The sequence below is a fragment of the Notamacropus eugenii genome, chromosome 4, assembly GCF_028372415.1.
Source record: "Notamacropus eugenii isolate mMacEug1 chromosome 4, mMacEug1.pri_v2, whole genome shotgun sequence".
NCBI lineage: Eukaryota > Metazoa > Chordata > Mammalia > Diprotodontia > Macropodidae > Notamacropus > Notamacropus eugenii.
Window position 1 is genome coordinate 438,267,832 of NC_092875.1, and position 16,308 is coordinate 438,284,139.

At 34.9% G+C, this 16,308-nt stretch overlaps 1 protein-coding gene across 1 annotated transcript in view; it reads right to left on the reverse strand.

The window, feature by feature from the left end:
- DCC (DCC netrin 1 receptor) overlaps nucleotides 1-16,308 on the reverse strand; it is a 995,337-nt gene that overhangs the window by 354,897 nt on the left and 624,132 nt on the right. The window contains 2 exon segments of the mRNA XM_072606654.1: nucleotides 4,614-4,663; nucleotides 12,656-12,794. Coding sequence (XP_072462755.1) covers nucleotides 4,614-4,663; nucleotides 12,656-12,794 — 189 coding nt within the window.

Here is a 16,308-nt window from a genome sequence, read left to right on the forward strand (position 1 = left end):
AAAATAGTCACATTCCAATTGGAATATTGGGCTCTAAACATATATTTTTCTTTGAAATAATAATATTCATGTGAATGGTGATTGTATTGAAATGTTTCTATTTTACAAACAAAAACAGTATTTTAATATCAGATGACTTCAGTAACTCCTCTAAAGTATAGGGTTCCCATTATTTATCTGCCAAAAGGCTCTCATCTTCAAGGCACAAAAGGGATGAGTAGTATGTGGCTGAGTAGCTTTAGGAGTAATTTAAATTCAGTGTTTAATATCATTCTAATGGCCCACCATATAACAGATACTTAAAAAGAAAGTCTCTTAATTTACAGAAAAAAAAAATAGAAAGTTAAGAGATTAGGAGCTTTTAATACTTAAAGCATGCAAGATGTACTTAAGAATGGTTATTCTTAGAGTTTATGGATATCCCACCGCTATTATCATCAGTAGCACCACCACAATCCACTCACCCCCTTCTTGACTGTCCCACCCACCCACATGAATACACTGGGCTCTGTAAAAGATGCTTGAGAATATTTGGAGTACTGCAGATGAGGCTGGGGCAGCACATGGCCACTCCAAACAGGGTTTCTTAAACTTTTTCCACTTGCGACCCAGAGTTTAAGATCGGTTTTTGTGCACACTAAGCAGTAGCTGAAAGGGTTTGAATAGGAATTCTTATAGGGACAGTCAGACAAATTTGGGGTGAATATTGTGAAGAGACAGTGAAGCTACCTGACATTCATTACTTTTGAGATCAAGGTGTTTGATTGTGAATTTCTTGCAAATATTGTCTTTTGGAAAGCCCAGAGAAGGAAGTCTGTGAGAAGGAATTAGATTTCAAACCTTACTAGGAACAATGAATTGCCTAACCTTCAGGATTTTTAAAACCAACATTGTTCATTTCATTTTCATTGTAATAAAAAGTTCATTTAATCAATATTTGAATGAGTGGCCCTTTTGGGTTGCACAAAATTGGGAAAGATGAGACTATCAATAGGATGAAGATTTATGAGTTATTATAGTTAATGATATCTTTAGACAGAGATCTGAGTTAAGGCAATATGAAAGATAGTTTGGAACTTTGGGCACTTTGGCAGATTCCTTGCACTTCTACAAAAACTTACTACTCAAAGAGGCTTGATTCTGCTCGTTTCTGAAGTTTCTCAAACTGATGGATGAGGCCCATCTGATCGTTTCATGGTTCATCTGGCTATCACAAACCTAAGTAGCTACTTCAGCAAACATTTTAGTGCCAATGTAAAGCAAGTACTCCTATGAACGGGGCAGCCTTCTTTGCACAATCCTTCACCCCAAACAAAATACAAACAAACAACAGTGTTGGTGTGTGTCTTGAACTTGCTTTTAGCAGTTTAGTTCTTCAAAGTAAGTGTAAATAAATAGTGTCTTGATAAACTATTTTGACTAGCAGGACCTTATAAAACATGATGCTCAGTACCTTTATTTAAGTATGAGCAGTCTGAAATCTGAAGAGGTTTGATTGACTCAACCAAGACTATATAACTTCTTAGTGGTCACTTGATAGTAGAATCCTGTCTTCAAAACTAATGATATCTTGAAGATTGCCTGGTTCATTTTAATGCCTGGGAACTAGAGACACTGGTGCCAAACATCCATCAAGATTATACACAGCAAATGGTTTTAAGTTTTGATTTGTTGATATCTTCTGTCCATGTGGACCTGTGGTAATTTAAAAGCATTTTTTGAAAGATTCATAATATTTTTATAGAATTTAATAATATTTTACATCAATGTCTTATTTATGGCTTTGTCATAACCCAGTCCTTCTAACTATTAGAAGCATTGTATGTTAAGATATCCAGAGACACTGCTCTCTGGAACTTGCTCTGGGTCAAGGTATGTAGGCTATATACTAAAGTTGGAGTGCTTAACACCTCATCTCAATCCCCCTGTGTCTGCTGGAGCCATCTAGGGCTTCATCTTTGCATCCATCTCTGCATGGGAATCTTACCAAATGCCTTGATGAATTGCTATAGCCTTCCTGCCCCATTCCCTATCTTTGACCCCTTATTCAGGAAATGAGAAACAAACAAGTATTTATTGCTACTGGGAACAGTGGCACTAGGGGTTCCTGAAGCCAGCTCAAACCCACTCAAAAGAGCTATTACATTTTCAGTGTCAGGATTTATCCTTCAGGAATCAGCAAATGTTATAGATCAGGGCTGAATATATCATTTTGTTCATCGTCTAAGTGCAAGAAAGTGATGAGAAAATGTTAACATGGAAATTAAATAAATAAATCATGCAAATAAAACTTAAAACTATGTTGGGTGTTTACTTTCTGGAGAGTCATTTGCTAAACAATTACCAAATCATGTCTTGGTGGGACAGTCTAGGAATGACATTCCTACTCAGAATGGCTCTGATTCAGAGTTAGCCCCTTGTAGAATCTCAGGATTGAATTCTATTTTTTCCATACCTGTTTACAGGCTGCCCCCTCTCATTTCCCCACCATACTACTCCCTTTGGGAACACCTACCTTCTTGTGATACTCAGGTCAACTGTTATGGCTTAAAATATTTTTTCTGATTTCCCTAGATGTTGGTATTTACCTCCTCTACCTCTACACCAATCACTGAATAATTCTTTTTGGATGTAAACTGTATTTAATCCCTCTGAAAATGTTGCATGTCTCCAAGCATAATGTAAGCTTCTTGAGAGCGAAGATTATTTTCTTTTTTACTTAGAATAGTAACTGGTACATAAAAGGTATTTAATAAAGACCTCTTGATTAATTAATTTAGTCTTAGCTGAATAACTTTATAAATATTACCACCACTAGACTGTAAGAACTACCAAAGAAAACTTAATGTCTCAGAATAAGCCATGTGCTAGAAGAAAGATAACAACGCTTAACTATTTCAAAAGATTTGTGATTTAATAGGGATAATTCCTCTTTATACATGTAGAATACATATATGATATATAGTATATAGACTGCTTCATCTCATATGTAATCAGGATGAATGAATTCATGTACAATAGTAATAACTCTAGTAGTAATATGGGAGTCAGAAGACCTGTACTCTTACCCCTGCTCTGTCATTTTTTTATTACAGGTCATTTGCCCTTTTGAGACCTCAGGTTCTTCAAAAACAGAAGGAAAATATTAAAACACAAGGTCTCTAACTCTTTTTCAAACTACCATTCTAGTTCTAAAGATTTACGGACTTAAATTCTTCTGGTCACAATGGCCTTAGTCATTCTACTCACAGTCCTTTAGATAGTTTCATTTTTTTTTATCACCTCTATCAGACTTTGTTCAGGACAATAATCCTGAGTAAATGCAGTTACATGTCTTCAGAAAAAACAAACAAACAAACAAAAAACAGTCCTTGTACACTAATGTATTGTCGGTGGAGTTGTGAACTGATCTAATCATTCTGGACAGCAATCTGGAACTGTGGTCAAAGGGCAATCAAACAGCACATTATCCCTTTATTCAGCAATACCACTACTAGATCTGTGTCCCAAAGAGGTCAGGAGAAAAGAGAAAAGGACATACGTGTACAAAATATTTATAGTAGCTCTTTTTTTGGTGGCAAAGAATGGAAATTGAGGGAATGCCCATCCATTGAGGAATAGCTGAATAGTTGTGGCATATGTATGTAACAGAATATTATTGTGTTATAAGAATGATGAATAGGCCAATTTCAGAAAAATCTGGAAAGACTTACATGAACTGATGCTGAGTGAAATGAGCAGAACCAGGAGAACACCGTATACAGCAACAGAAACATTGTGTGATTAATCTAACGATCAAGATAATTCCAAAAGACTCATGATACTATCTGCTTCCAGGAAAAGAACTATAGAGTCTGAATGCAGCCTGAAGCATATGAGTTTTTCTTTTCTTTTTCATGGCTTTTTCCTTTTGTTCTGTTTCTTCTGTCACAACATGACTAATGTGGAAATAGGTTTAATATGATGGCACATGTATAACCTCTATCTTGAGGAGGAGGGATAAGAGGGAGAAAAATTTGGAACTCAAAGTCTTATAAAAATAAAGGTGAAAACGATCTTTACATGTAATTGGGAAAAAAAGCTAATTACTAAAATAAATAAAAATAAAAATAGCTTTACTTAAATATTTGATGCATTAAAAAGTAGGCTATTGGAGCCTTTGGAGCCAATAGATTACCCACTAAAAAAACTTCACCTTTCCCTCCTCTTTACACATACAGTGGATACTTATGCATTTATGTACCCCACAGCCGTTTCTAGGATGCCATCAGTACAAAATTCCCATGAACAAGCAGAATAGATTGATTTCATTTTGACTTTGACACTTTATAATTCATACTAAGCAAATTAACTCTACTAGCAAAGAAAGAGTAGTAACACATTTGCTATTCACTTACTTCAACCTTAAAGAAAAAAGGAATGTTGGCTACAATTGTATTTTTTCTACTAAATACTTTTTTTCACATGGAAAAACAATTTTATCCAATAAGGTGAATGTGAATTAAATTTAAGGATTCCTTTTTATGACAAAAAAAAGGTATTATTTCTGTAGCTGGTGAATGGACTTATAAATGAACTGGGAATGAAAATGTGAATAGGAATTTGGTACTTACCCTTGAATTAACCACTTCCAAGGAGATGTTCTGAGGTGCAGCACTGGGCACTGAAAGGAAAAATAAACAAACAAACAAAAAACAAGTAGAGAAAGATTACTGGAAAAGCCAAAAACCACAAAATCCTTCGGGGAGAAAGGGATGCCTTTGTAATCTAATTATCACTGTGCACTTAATTCAGGTGATACTTCAAAGGTCCCTTGAAGAAATAAAAAGTACCTTCATCTGTTCATTTCTACTCCCTTTTATAGGACCAGTAATCCATCCAGGGATTCCCTAAAACAGTTCATCTAGAATGTGCCTAATGTGACACCAAATAACTGTCATTTAATTACAGCTTTCAGCTGATAACCTTCCAGTGGAAAGAAATGAAAACATGTGGAAGATTTCTTTGCTTCATTTACAATGCTGAACACCTCGCGATCTACATGCTTTTATGGTGGAATATTTCATTCTAATGGTCATCCGTGTTACTAAATCCTGTTAATACAATTTCTTTTTCTCTCTTACAATGAGGAAAGGAGAAATTCTAAGAAACACATCCAATATTTTTAGTGGTTTGTAATTACAGAAGTGTGCCAGAGAGATACGCTATTTTTTAGTAGCATACTTATAGTCAACTTCTCAATTATTCAGGGGGAAAAAGATCTTTTTTCCCCTCTTCTTTTAAAGAACTTGTAAGCCTTCATTTCTTATTTACTCACCTACTTTTACATGCTTTTCCTCCCATTTTATTTTTTTCTAGTAGCAGCTTCCTTAGGGAACTAGAGGAGACATATGTTACAGAAACCTAGTGTCTTTCAATATCTAATATCTCAGTGTCTGAATTTTCAAACTATAATTGTATTAGAATCATATTGCTAGCTAGTAAATATATAAACACACACAATCTCAGATATTCTCAGTAATAGTTAAATAGTAAATTCATACGCAACATAATTTTCTCAGTTGCTGTCAAGATATTTTAGATTAGTTTCTTTTGATACCGTTTATATCTCCTGCTTCATTTCAGGTTCTAAAATGAAAAGTTGATACCTCTCTAAATGGCAGATCTCATTTTTGATATTGCAAAGGGTCTTTATACTTGAAAAAGTGGGTAAAAACTAAATTAGAGAGTATTTTACATTTTGCAAAATGTTTCCCCCCTTCCCTACTGTTTAATCCATTCAGTGCAACATATTTTCTCTCAAAAATAGGGCAAGCAAACTACTTAGAAATGTCACTCATGTCATATTTTTAGTTGTATGTACATACGGCAGGATGCCAGAGATACACACTGACTTGTAGCAACACAGCAGCTCTTTGAAAAATACATTTAGTCTGTCACTGCCAACTGTCATTCTTGACACTTTTCTGTAACTCAAATAATACTAAGACAAAAGGGGGAAAAAGATTTTTTTAAATGAGTACAAACTTATTATTATAAATGATTAAGATTATAACGGAATCAAAATTCAAGTACTTTTTAATTCCCCTCCTATCTATGCTTAAATATAATATTTTTAAATAAAACAACTACTTTGACATTCTTAACTTCAAATATATTTGAACAAGTTCCATTGTTTCTATTACACAGTTTAATTTCCCTGTTCCATTCCTCTCAGGGGACATTCTTGTTGAGGAGGGAGAAGAGACACTTTCATCATTCCCTTTGTCATTCCACATTCAACATTTCCCCTCTAGCCCATTCCATCCCCAAGGTAGTGCTTTTTTGTGGCTGTGATAGTTCTAACAATGATACTTCTCTATGCATCTTATCTGTGTGACCAAGGGTAAGTCACATAACCTTGTTTGCCTCAGTTTCCTCATCTGTTAAATGAGTCAGAAAAGGAAATGGCAAACCACTCCAGTATCTTTGCCAAGAAAATCCCAAATGGGACCCTGAAGAGTTGGGCAGGACTAAAACAACTAAATGACAACAATGCTTCTTTGACAGTGTTGCATTGTGGTGCTGGACCAGGAGTTTTTTGATCAACACCTGCAAATGTATCTCTACACTGAGGAACAGGGAAACAGACTGGTCATCACTCAAGCTCATTGAATTCTCTGTAGAGGTGAAGTTATTCAGGTAGCATTTAAAGTGAATCTTACAAGTAAGGAGATGTCTAAAAAAATACAAAAAGCTCTTTGGAGAGTATCCACTTAACTCCCAGAATTGATTAAATTGCAATGTCACTTTGTAGACACAGTCTGAAATCATGTAGCTTAAAATTACAGCTCAAATGAAGCTGAAGTCTTAATATCATCTATTCTCATAAACTTAAACAGTTTCATAAAGAGACATTTAATGTATATTTAATATCTCTTGGTACAAAATTGATTATGTAGGAATGAATGTTTAAAAACACTAGTAAAGAGAAACATAGAGTACAAGTTCCTTGAGGGCAGTAATGACTTTCATTTTTGTCTTTGTATTCCAGTAACTATTTAGTGCCTGGTATGCAGTAGGTTTCTAATAGTTTCTTGTTTAATACAATATAATTTGGGGTAAGAAATGACTTCTACTTTTCAAAAGAGACACTAAACTTTTTGGAGCAAATGGAAATGATTCATTTTACTATCAATACATTAAAATTCTAGACTACCACAAAGTAGGAATATGAGAATATTCCAATTTAACCTTCACTATTTCTCCCCAATTTGGAAGATAAGATATGATCTTGATCCAATAGTTCATAGGCATAGGGGAATCCTCAATGAGAAAACTTCCTCTACCAAAGCAAGTTGATAATTTCCCTCCAATTTCTAATCTTGAAAGTTATCTAGAGAACTTGGGAGGTATGGAGACTTGTCAGAATTATGGAATCAGTAAGTTCCAAAGGGCAGAACCTGAACTCAGATGTTCCTGGTTTCATGAGCAACTCCTCATACCACCATGCCATGCCCTTAAATTTAGTAAGATGGTGAGAAGAGGAGGAAGTATAATAAAAAAAAATTTTCAAATATGTAATTTATGAATACTTTGATTTCCACCAATAACAAAAAACAATGAGCCAACATTTGTATGAAACTTGGGGCTTATAAAAGAATATACACACACATACACATATGTTTGTATAAACACATATGTGATACATGTGTATTTGTATATGTATGGGTATATAGGCATGTACACGTTGTATGTATGTATGTTGTAAATATATGTTTACAATAAAGCAATTTGTGAATTAGGTATTATCATCATCCTCATTTTAGAGATGAGGAAACTAAGGCTGGAAGAGGGTAATTTATTTGCCCGAACTCACATAGCTCATTTAGTGTCTGAATTCAGGTCTTCCTGACTTGGTTGGCATTTTATGCACCATGGCAACTAGCTGCCTCTCTGTTCTACTCCACTCTTCTTCCTGGATATAACCTATCAGCCAGTTTATATTTGACCCAACCTTCACTCATATTAATTTCTTATTATGTGTAATAATTAATCCTTTACTAAATTCTTCTGTAACCAGTTGTTGGCATTAAAGTAAATGTTAAAGGCATAATTTTATTAAAGGCACTCTAGTCCTAGTCACTAACCAGATTTTTGAGGTCGTAATGTTCCGTATATAGGCCTCGAGTGCCACTTAGCATGTGGTTAAAGTTTGTACTTATGCTTATAAAAACCCATTAGCTTCTTCTCTGTGGAAGGTTGAGAATCTAGAGGGCCAAGTATGATTTCTCTTCTTTATACTGCCAGATCTCAAAAGGTTTGGGAATATGCTGCTTCAAGGAATAAAATGCAAATCTAAATGGCATCATAAGGTCATTAAAAACCAAAACAGGCCAGTGTGTGTTCCCTGCATGATTATCATCTGGACTTCTAGAGAGCAAACAATCTATTTTTTAATCTCTAGAAGCCAGTAATATGTTGCCTTTGAATTTAGGATGAAAGTATATTAAATTTCAGGGGTGGAGAACCTGCAGCCACAATGACACTTGTGGCCATCTAGTCCTTGTGGGTGGCCTTTCCACTGAGTCCAAGTTTTACGGAACAAATCCTTTTGTTAAGGGGATTGTTCTGTGAAGTTTGGATTCAGTCAAAGGGTTTCACTTGAGGACGCAGTTCCCCATCCCTGAATTAGACTATATTTCAAGCTCTAAACTCACCCTACCATTTTCTCACCCTAATCCAAAGTAGTTAAAATAGATAAGAGATGGTAGAATTAGCTCTCTCTCTCTCTCTCTCTCTCTCTCTCTCTCTCTCTCTCTCTCTCTCTCTCTCTCTCTCTCTCTCTCTCTCTCATACATATACGTATATGTATAGTATATATAAACGTATATATAGTATATAAATGTGTATATATATAGTATATATATATGTGTATACACACACATACACACCACACACACGTATATATATATATACCTATATGTATGTATGTATGTTGTGTGTGTGTTCAGTAGGGAGGGGGAATCTCAATACCTATCTGGTCTTATGTTTAATAGCATTCCTTAAATGTCAGCTTTAACTGCAGAAAGGCAGAGGGGAAGGACCTGGTTTAGTGTTTTGATCTTCAACATGTCAAGTTATTTATCATTTATCAAATGGTTCATTAAAGATGTCTGGTCTGGAAACTCCCCTCAATATGGTAGAACAGAATAGTTTGAAATGCGTTTTGATGAGGTGCTTTGTTGTTTTGAAAGGGGATCTAATTCTCAGATTAAGAAACAAATATTGGTGCTCAAAGAGACTAAATTATTCCCTAAACATGGATTTGATGTCATACACACAGAAGGCATGTTTGAGAGTATTTTAGGTTCTATACTTAGAGTCTTTGTTAAAGAAAATATGAGCGTCTTTGGACTCAGACCACTAGCATCTCAAGATACTTCCAGGTCTTCAGACACTCTCACTAACTGAATCTCAAGGTAGCCTGTATTTATCCTTCTCTGAAAGAATTATGTTTGGTTGGTTTTTTGCTCTTAGATGAAACCATAGCACTGTCTTTCTTAATTATTAATTGATGGATAACTTTTCTGATTATCTTTGAATTCAATCTGGGACTTGATCTACTCCTTGGCTTCTATGTCTTGTGTGTTAGATTAGAATCAACCAGTAGAAATTGAAGAGATTAGGTCCCTGTTGACTTAGGAGACCAATAATATTGAGGAGCTAGATTTAAGAAGACATTTTTACTTGCCAGAATCACAAAACGGTTAAAACAGTAATGAAATTTTAACTAGGTGGCAACTTTTGAGAGCACATCCTCAGAGTAAAAAGAAAGACTCTACTGAAGTCAATTCAATTGGACGAACATACTGGTTTTCAGTAGACTCTTCTCAAAACCTTCCAAAGTTCACTCAGTTTTCTCTTTCCAGTGTTATACATTTGAAGGGGAAAGAAACAAGATGTTATTAGAACAGAGCCAATATTAGGATTAGGATTTATGTGTATACAATCAGATAACACAGGCTCAGAAAGAAAAGGCCCTGTGGCTAGTTTTAAATGTTGTTTTATTCAGTAATTTTCAGTTGTCTGACTCTTTGTGGGTTTTCTTGGCAAGCTCATTTGGGGTTTTCTTGGCAAAAATACTCTAGTGGTTTTCTATTTCCTTCTTCAGCTCTTTATACAGATGAGAAAACTGAGGTCAACAGGATTGAATGACTTACTCAGGGTCACGCAATATGTGTGTGAGACCAGATTTGAATTCAGGAAGATGAGTCTTCCTGACTCCAGGCTGAGCACTCTATCCACTGTACCCCCAAACTGCCCTCAGTCTCTTAGTTTTGTTCAGTTTTGAATGAATTGATTGGTTGTGAAATGACTCGCCCAAAACTCACATCTGCAGGCTAGATATAGCCTAAGGCTGCGTGGCCATTTAGGTGAGCACCTTTTCAGTACTAAAAGCATCTTGCATCCATGTTTGTTGGTATGGAGTAATATCTGATTTTGAAAGCTTTTTTCTTTGGTGACATCCTAGTTATTCCTAAATAGTTGAAACACTTCCAAAGGATAATTTTTTGGCTAATGAGAAATAATCTATCTTTCTCACTTATGACATTTAAAACCAAAGTGGAGAACAGGGCCACAGTGCTACAGTTCAGAGTGTGAATTAAATCTACATAAATTATGTAAAATATTCATTTTCACTTGTTTTCTTTTGTTTTTATAATTACAAGTGTGAAGTAATTTATTCTGCCAAGATCCACTCTGTACAGCAAATGATAAGAGAATTAGATGGATGGGCATAAGAATTACTTTAAAAATAATATTGAAGTGGTGTCAAATATGAAATAATAATTTTTTAAAAGTTAGAACAGCAAATGAGCCAGAATCTGCAATGCAAATAGTATCATGAAAGGGGGTTCAGGGAACATGCATCTATCATCCATTTCAATAACATGCTTTATTTCACATGGCATCCTTTCACTTTGTTTAATGATACATGTCCCTTCCCTTGCTCTATTGACAAGCTATGAAGCCTGTCTACCCATACCCATATGCCCAGGTTTAAGAAACATGGGTTAGTAAGGCAAGAAGAAGTCAATGTGTCTTCTTTTTATTCATTTTTTTAACTTAATGGATCAATAAGTCATAGCTTCACACATAGAGCACTGTCACTTTAAGAAGTAATGAGGTTCTTAGAATCTTTTCACAATAGCATTTCTGGATCAACCTTTAATCTCACCTCTTAGACTATTTTTCCTCTACTTCTGTTTTACATTCAGTTTCTAAATATTCTCCTGTCTCTAGATCTCTTCTTTCTTTTTTACACCTAATTGCTATTTATAAGAGACAGATTTCTCTTTTCCTCTTTTGCAGGATTTAAGGAAATTTCCCTTTGTTGAGTCTCTCTGGACCTTTGTAATCTGTAAACAAACTAGATATACCTTAACCTATTTAGTTCTGTTCCCCAAATTTAAATCTTCTAAATCTATTAGTATTTTCTGTAGATTCTTATCCTTCCTAATTCAAGAGATAAACTCAGCCAGGGATTGGCTGGGTGATTTCTCTTTTTGCCATCTTTTTTTTTCTTTCTAAAAAATAAATTAATAAATTTTAAAAAAGGAATATACAAAGCATGCTAAATCAAATTAATTTCCAAGAACACTATTCTTTTTATATTTTCAAAACCTTTTTTTCAGAAAAGGGAAAAATGGACTTGAGGTCACAGCAAACAGTAAAATTTATAGACTTCCTAATACACCAGGATCTTGGCTTACGGCTTTAAACTTTTAAATTCTTTATATATTTTAATATCTCCTTCATTTCTGAATATATCTTCTCCTTCCCTCTTTCTTATCTAGTGAAATATCCCTTATAACAAAGTAACAAATAATAAAAAAGAAGGGGGAAAAGAAATATTTCAGCAAAATTAAAGAACTTATTTACTGAGTCTGACGGTAAATGAATGAAAAATTATTTATTAAGCAGCTACCATTATATGCACCCTCTACGATTCTAACGTCTGATAGTAGAACAAAACAAAATGAAACAGTTCATGTCTTCAAATAACTTACAATGTAAGGGAGATAGCACAAATAGGGAAAGCTGTGGTCAAGGAAGGGATTTTTGTTTGGGAAACCAAGCTCCACTTAATGGCTGGCTTAGTGTGATTATCCATAGTAATGAGTGGAGACAAAGAGCAGTCCATTGTCATATCCTTTCTAGTAGTACATATTTCCATCTCTTCATTAGGGACGAGCTTAAGCATTACAATTATACAATATTAAGCTAATTTAAAAAAATTAGCATTTAATGGAAGTATGGTTAAAGAGAACCCACTCTTCTTTTAATTTTTTTGTACCCTTTGGAAAGGACCATAGAATCATTGATTTAGATGTGGAAGGGACCTAAGGGGCCAAATCATCCAAACATCTCATTTTATTGATTAGGAAACTGTGTTTTAGAGAGGTTAGGGACTTGTCCAGAGTCACACAGCTAATGAATAATAGGGGCAGTATCTGAACCTAGAACTTCCCGACTTGAATTTTAGTATTCTATCCACTAGACAGTAAGGAGTTTAAAAATAGGATTTGTAATAAATGACTAAACCATAATTATATGTTTACTTTTTTTACATTAACTTTGAAAAAATATGTTTTTCCTCCTTTTAACTTACCATCAGAAAGTGTCACGATTGTGAGATCATCGGTGGATACCCCTGGCCCGTATCGATTATAAGCCAGAAATCGAAGGGAATACTCAGTAAATTTTTTCAACCCTTCTAGCTTGTAAGATAGTCCATCAACCTCTATATTCTAGGAAGATAAAAAAAGCAGAAATTGTTATTAAGAGGAACATTAAAGTAGATATAGCAGTCATTCTGTGGAATAAATGGATCAGATATTAGACTTTTGTTCACTAAACTACAGAGCTTAAATCCTTATTTGAGTAGCTGTAAAAGGTAACTTGTAACATAGACTTTCTGACTAAAGCACCATCCTCTGTAGTCTCCTGCTAATGTATCACTATACTATTTTTACAGTCATTAAATTCCAATTTACTTTACACTCCACAATACATTTAGTGGTTTTTTTCCTCCATAAATTGCCAGAAAGCAGATTGTTAACTCAATGGAAAGAGATCTGTTTCTGGACTACAGAAGGAATTAGACCTTAAGAAAAAAAAGATGATTCCAACTTTATTTATTACTTAAACATAAACAGAAAGTGAGGACATAATATTGACTTAATTTTATACAACATTTTTTGTTTGAAATATTCAGAGTTCTATGATGGAGATCAAAATTGTTTTCCTATCATAGATGAGAAATGGAAGGCCACCAAGTAAAATCACAAATTTAGAGCTAGAGGATCCTTTTAGAGGCCATTGATTCTCATACCTTCATTTTACAGATGAAGAAACTGAGGCACAGAGAAGTTAAGTCATATGACCAGGTTCACATGGTTAATAAGTAATTAGGACTCAAACATAGGTCTTTCTAATTCAAACTGCAGCACTTCATCCACTGTGTCACTGATCTTCCTCTGTAAATAAGTGGCACTGCCGCAAAGCCCATTTTAAAGCAATTTGGGAGGGAGATTCAAGTAGCGCATTAGTGGCAGATGACTATCTCAAAATTGTATATTTGCCATGATTACATTGAGTTATCTAGGTCCTGCTTGAGGAAACAACACATCATGTAACATATCATAGGAAGCTTCAATTACCAATGGACAATATTAAAAGGACATATTATACCTTGTGAATAGCTTTAATAAGCTGGGAAAATTGGGTTTTATAATAATTTAATTCTTTTTAAAAGTTTTTTAAAGTTGACTTTTTAAAAGTTGATTAGTGGCTACAGTTACTAGTTGTGGGGGTTTCAGACATATAAAACTTCAAGACCCTTCCTTAGCAGAGCTACAGGAAAGCCATGAGGGTAAAAGACAAATGAGTGAGGAAAAAGTCAGTCAATAAGCTTTTATTAAGCACTTACTATATGCCAAGCACTGTGCTATGTACTAAGTATACAAATAAAGGGGAAAACAAAACAAAATAATACATTTCTCCCCTAAAGAACTTGATTCTAATGAGGGGGAAAACATGTATATAACTAGGTACCTACAGGATACACACAGAGTGATGTGAAGTTTTCAGAGAAAGAAAAACTAAATGGGGGGGTCTGAGAGAAGACCTCCGATAGGTGGGATCTGAGCAATTTTGAAGAAATCCAAGGAAGTTGGGATATAGAAATGGGGAGACACATCAGGAACATTTCAGGCATGGAAGATGACACCTGAGAAGTCATAGAGATGAATGAGTCAAGTGCAAGGAGAAGCAAGTGAGCAAGGAGCTGGATTATATAGTGTGTAGAGGAGACTAAAGTGTAAGAATCTAGGGAAGGTATCAAGTGACCAGGTTATGGAGAGCTTTAAAGGTCAGTAGTTTTTAAGAACTTTAAAAGAGAATTTATGTTTGATTCTGGAAGCAATAGGGAGTTAATGGACTTTGCTGAATGGTGGGATAAAATGGTCACATATATAATTTAGAAAAGTAATCTGGGTATAGAAGGTGAATTCAAATGGGCCATGACTTGAAGCAGGGAGACAAATTGGAAGGCTATTGCTAAAGTCTAATAGAGAAGGGATGAGGACCTTAACTAGAGTGATGGCTGCATGAGCTGAGAGAAGGGGCATAGACAAGATATGGGATAGTAGAAATGACAAGATTTGGTGAAAAATTTTACATATGCAAAGTGCATTCGAGAAGTCAAGGATATCACCAAGTTTGCAGGACTGGGAGGATAGTAGTGTACTTGACAGTAATAGTGATGAGATCCTAATAAAGCTGCCCCCCAACACCAATGTTCTAATTTCATTACAGGCTCACTGTACCTGCCTAGCCCCCCTACGAATATCCTAACTTATTCATATATGCCTCACTGCTTACTAGAACAATAGGTATGTCCCTGAACTCTTAGTTCCCATAGAAACAGCAGATATGTCCATGTGATGGGACTAGTCATTGCCTCTACTTAGCTATTGTCCCCAGACCATTCCTATATATTTGAAAAGGTATGTTCTTATATTCAATAATAATCATATCATCCATATAGCCCAAGGCAGGACCATAATGCCTAATTATCTATGTTGATCAGACAGGACCACAATAGCTAATTAGAGGGCAGCATGACCAGAATGTTTGACCACCAAACCATAGATAGGACCCCTCCTCCATTACTTAATCCCTTAACAAACTCCTTCTATCTTTTTAATATTAATCATATTCCTATATTCTATGTAAATTTACGTTATGTAATTCCAACTTTATCCTATAAAAATCTATCTTGCTTTCTCTGAAGTTGCTGGTTCTTCTTGGAACTTAGCCCACTTCATGAGAGGTGTCAGTTTCAATAAATGCCTATACTTGGATCAGAGGTGGTCTGACCCTGAACACTTTGAGACAGTTCCACCATAACACATCATGAAACACCAGTTTTTGGTGTTCCAGAATTTAAACTTTAACAATAGAGAAGTATGAAAGCAAGGAGGTTTTGGGGGAAAGATAGTTCTGTTTTGTTTTTGTTAAATTTAAGATGTCTACATGACATTCAATTGGTACTGTGGGATTGAAGGTCAAGAGAAAGATTAGAGCTAGAGGTAGAGAAATGTACATCATTTAGATAGATCAGATAATTAAGTTCATGGGATCTGATACAATCTCCAAGTTAGAGACTGAAAATAAAAAAATGAAAAAAAGAGGGCTCAGGATAGACTCAGGGAACATGAATGGTTCATAGGCATGACAAGGATTGTGATTCAGCAAAGGAGAATAAGAAAGAAAGATGAGATAATCAAGGCTTTAACTTTTCTTGAACAACTTGTCATTGTTTTCTAAGATGGCTGGAACAAGTCTGCTCTCCCAACTCAGAATTAGGCTTATTTTTTTTTCTCTCACAGTCCCACCTACACTATTTTTTTCTGAATCTTTCACTGTTTTTGTGAACTTTAGGGGCATGAGGTAATACGTTGAAATCACTTTAATTTTTAGTTTTATAATTGTTAACGATTTTGAGTAATTTTCAGTTGGTTGTAAATCATTATGTTTCTTAATTCAAAAACTGTTTTTATACTTGATCCACTTATCTGTGGACTCAATTTTATAGACCCCTTCACATAGAAAGTAATTTGAAATGGAACTAGCTTTCAGGAGGCTGGCAGTGATAAAAATAGTGACCTCTTTGTTACTATTTCTATATTCCACTCAAAACGCTTTGCAAATCTTAAGAGGCTGTATAAATATTAACTTGTATTGTTATTTCTCAGTCCC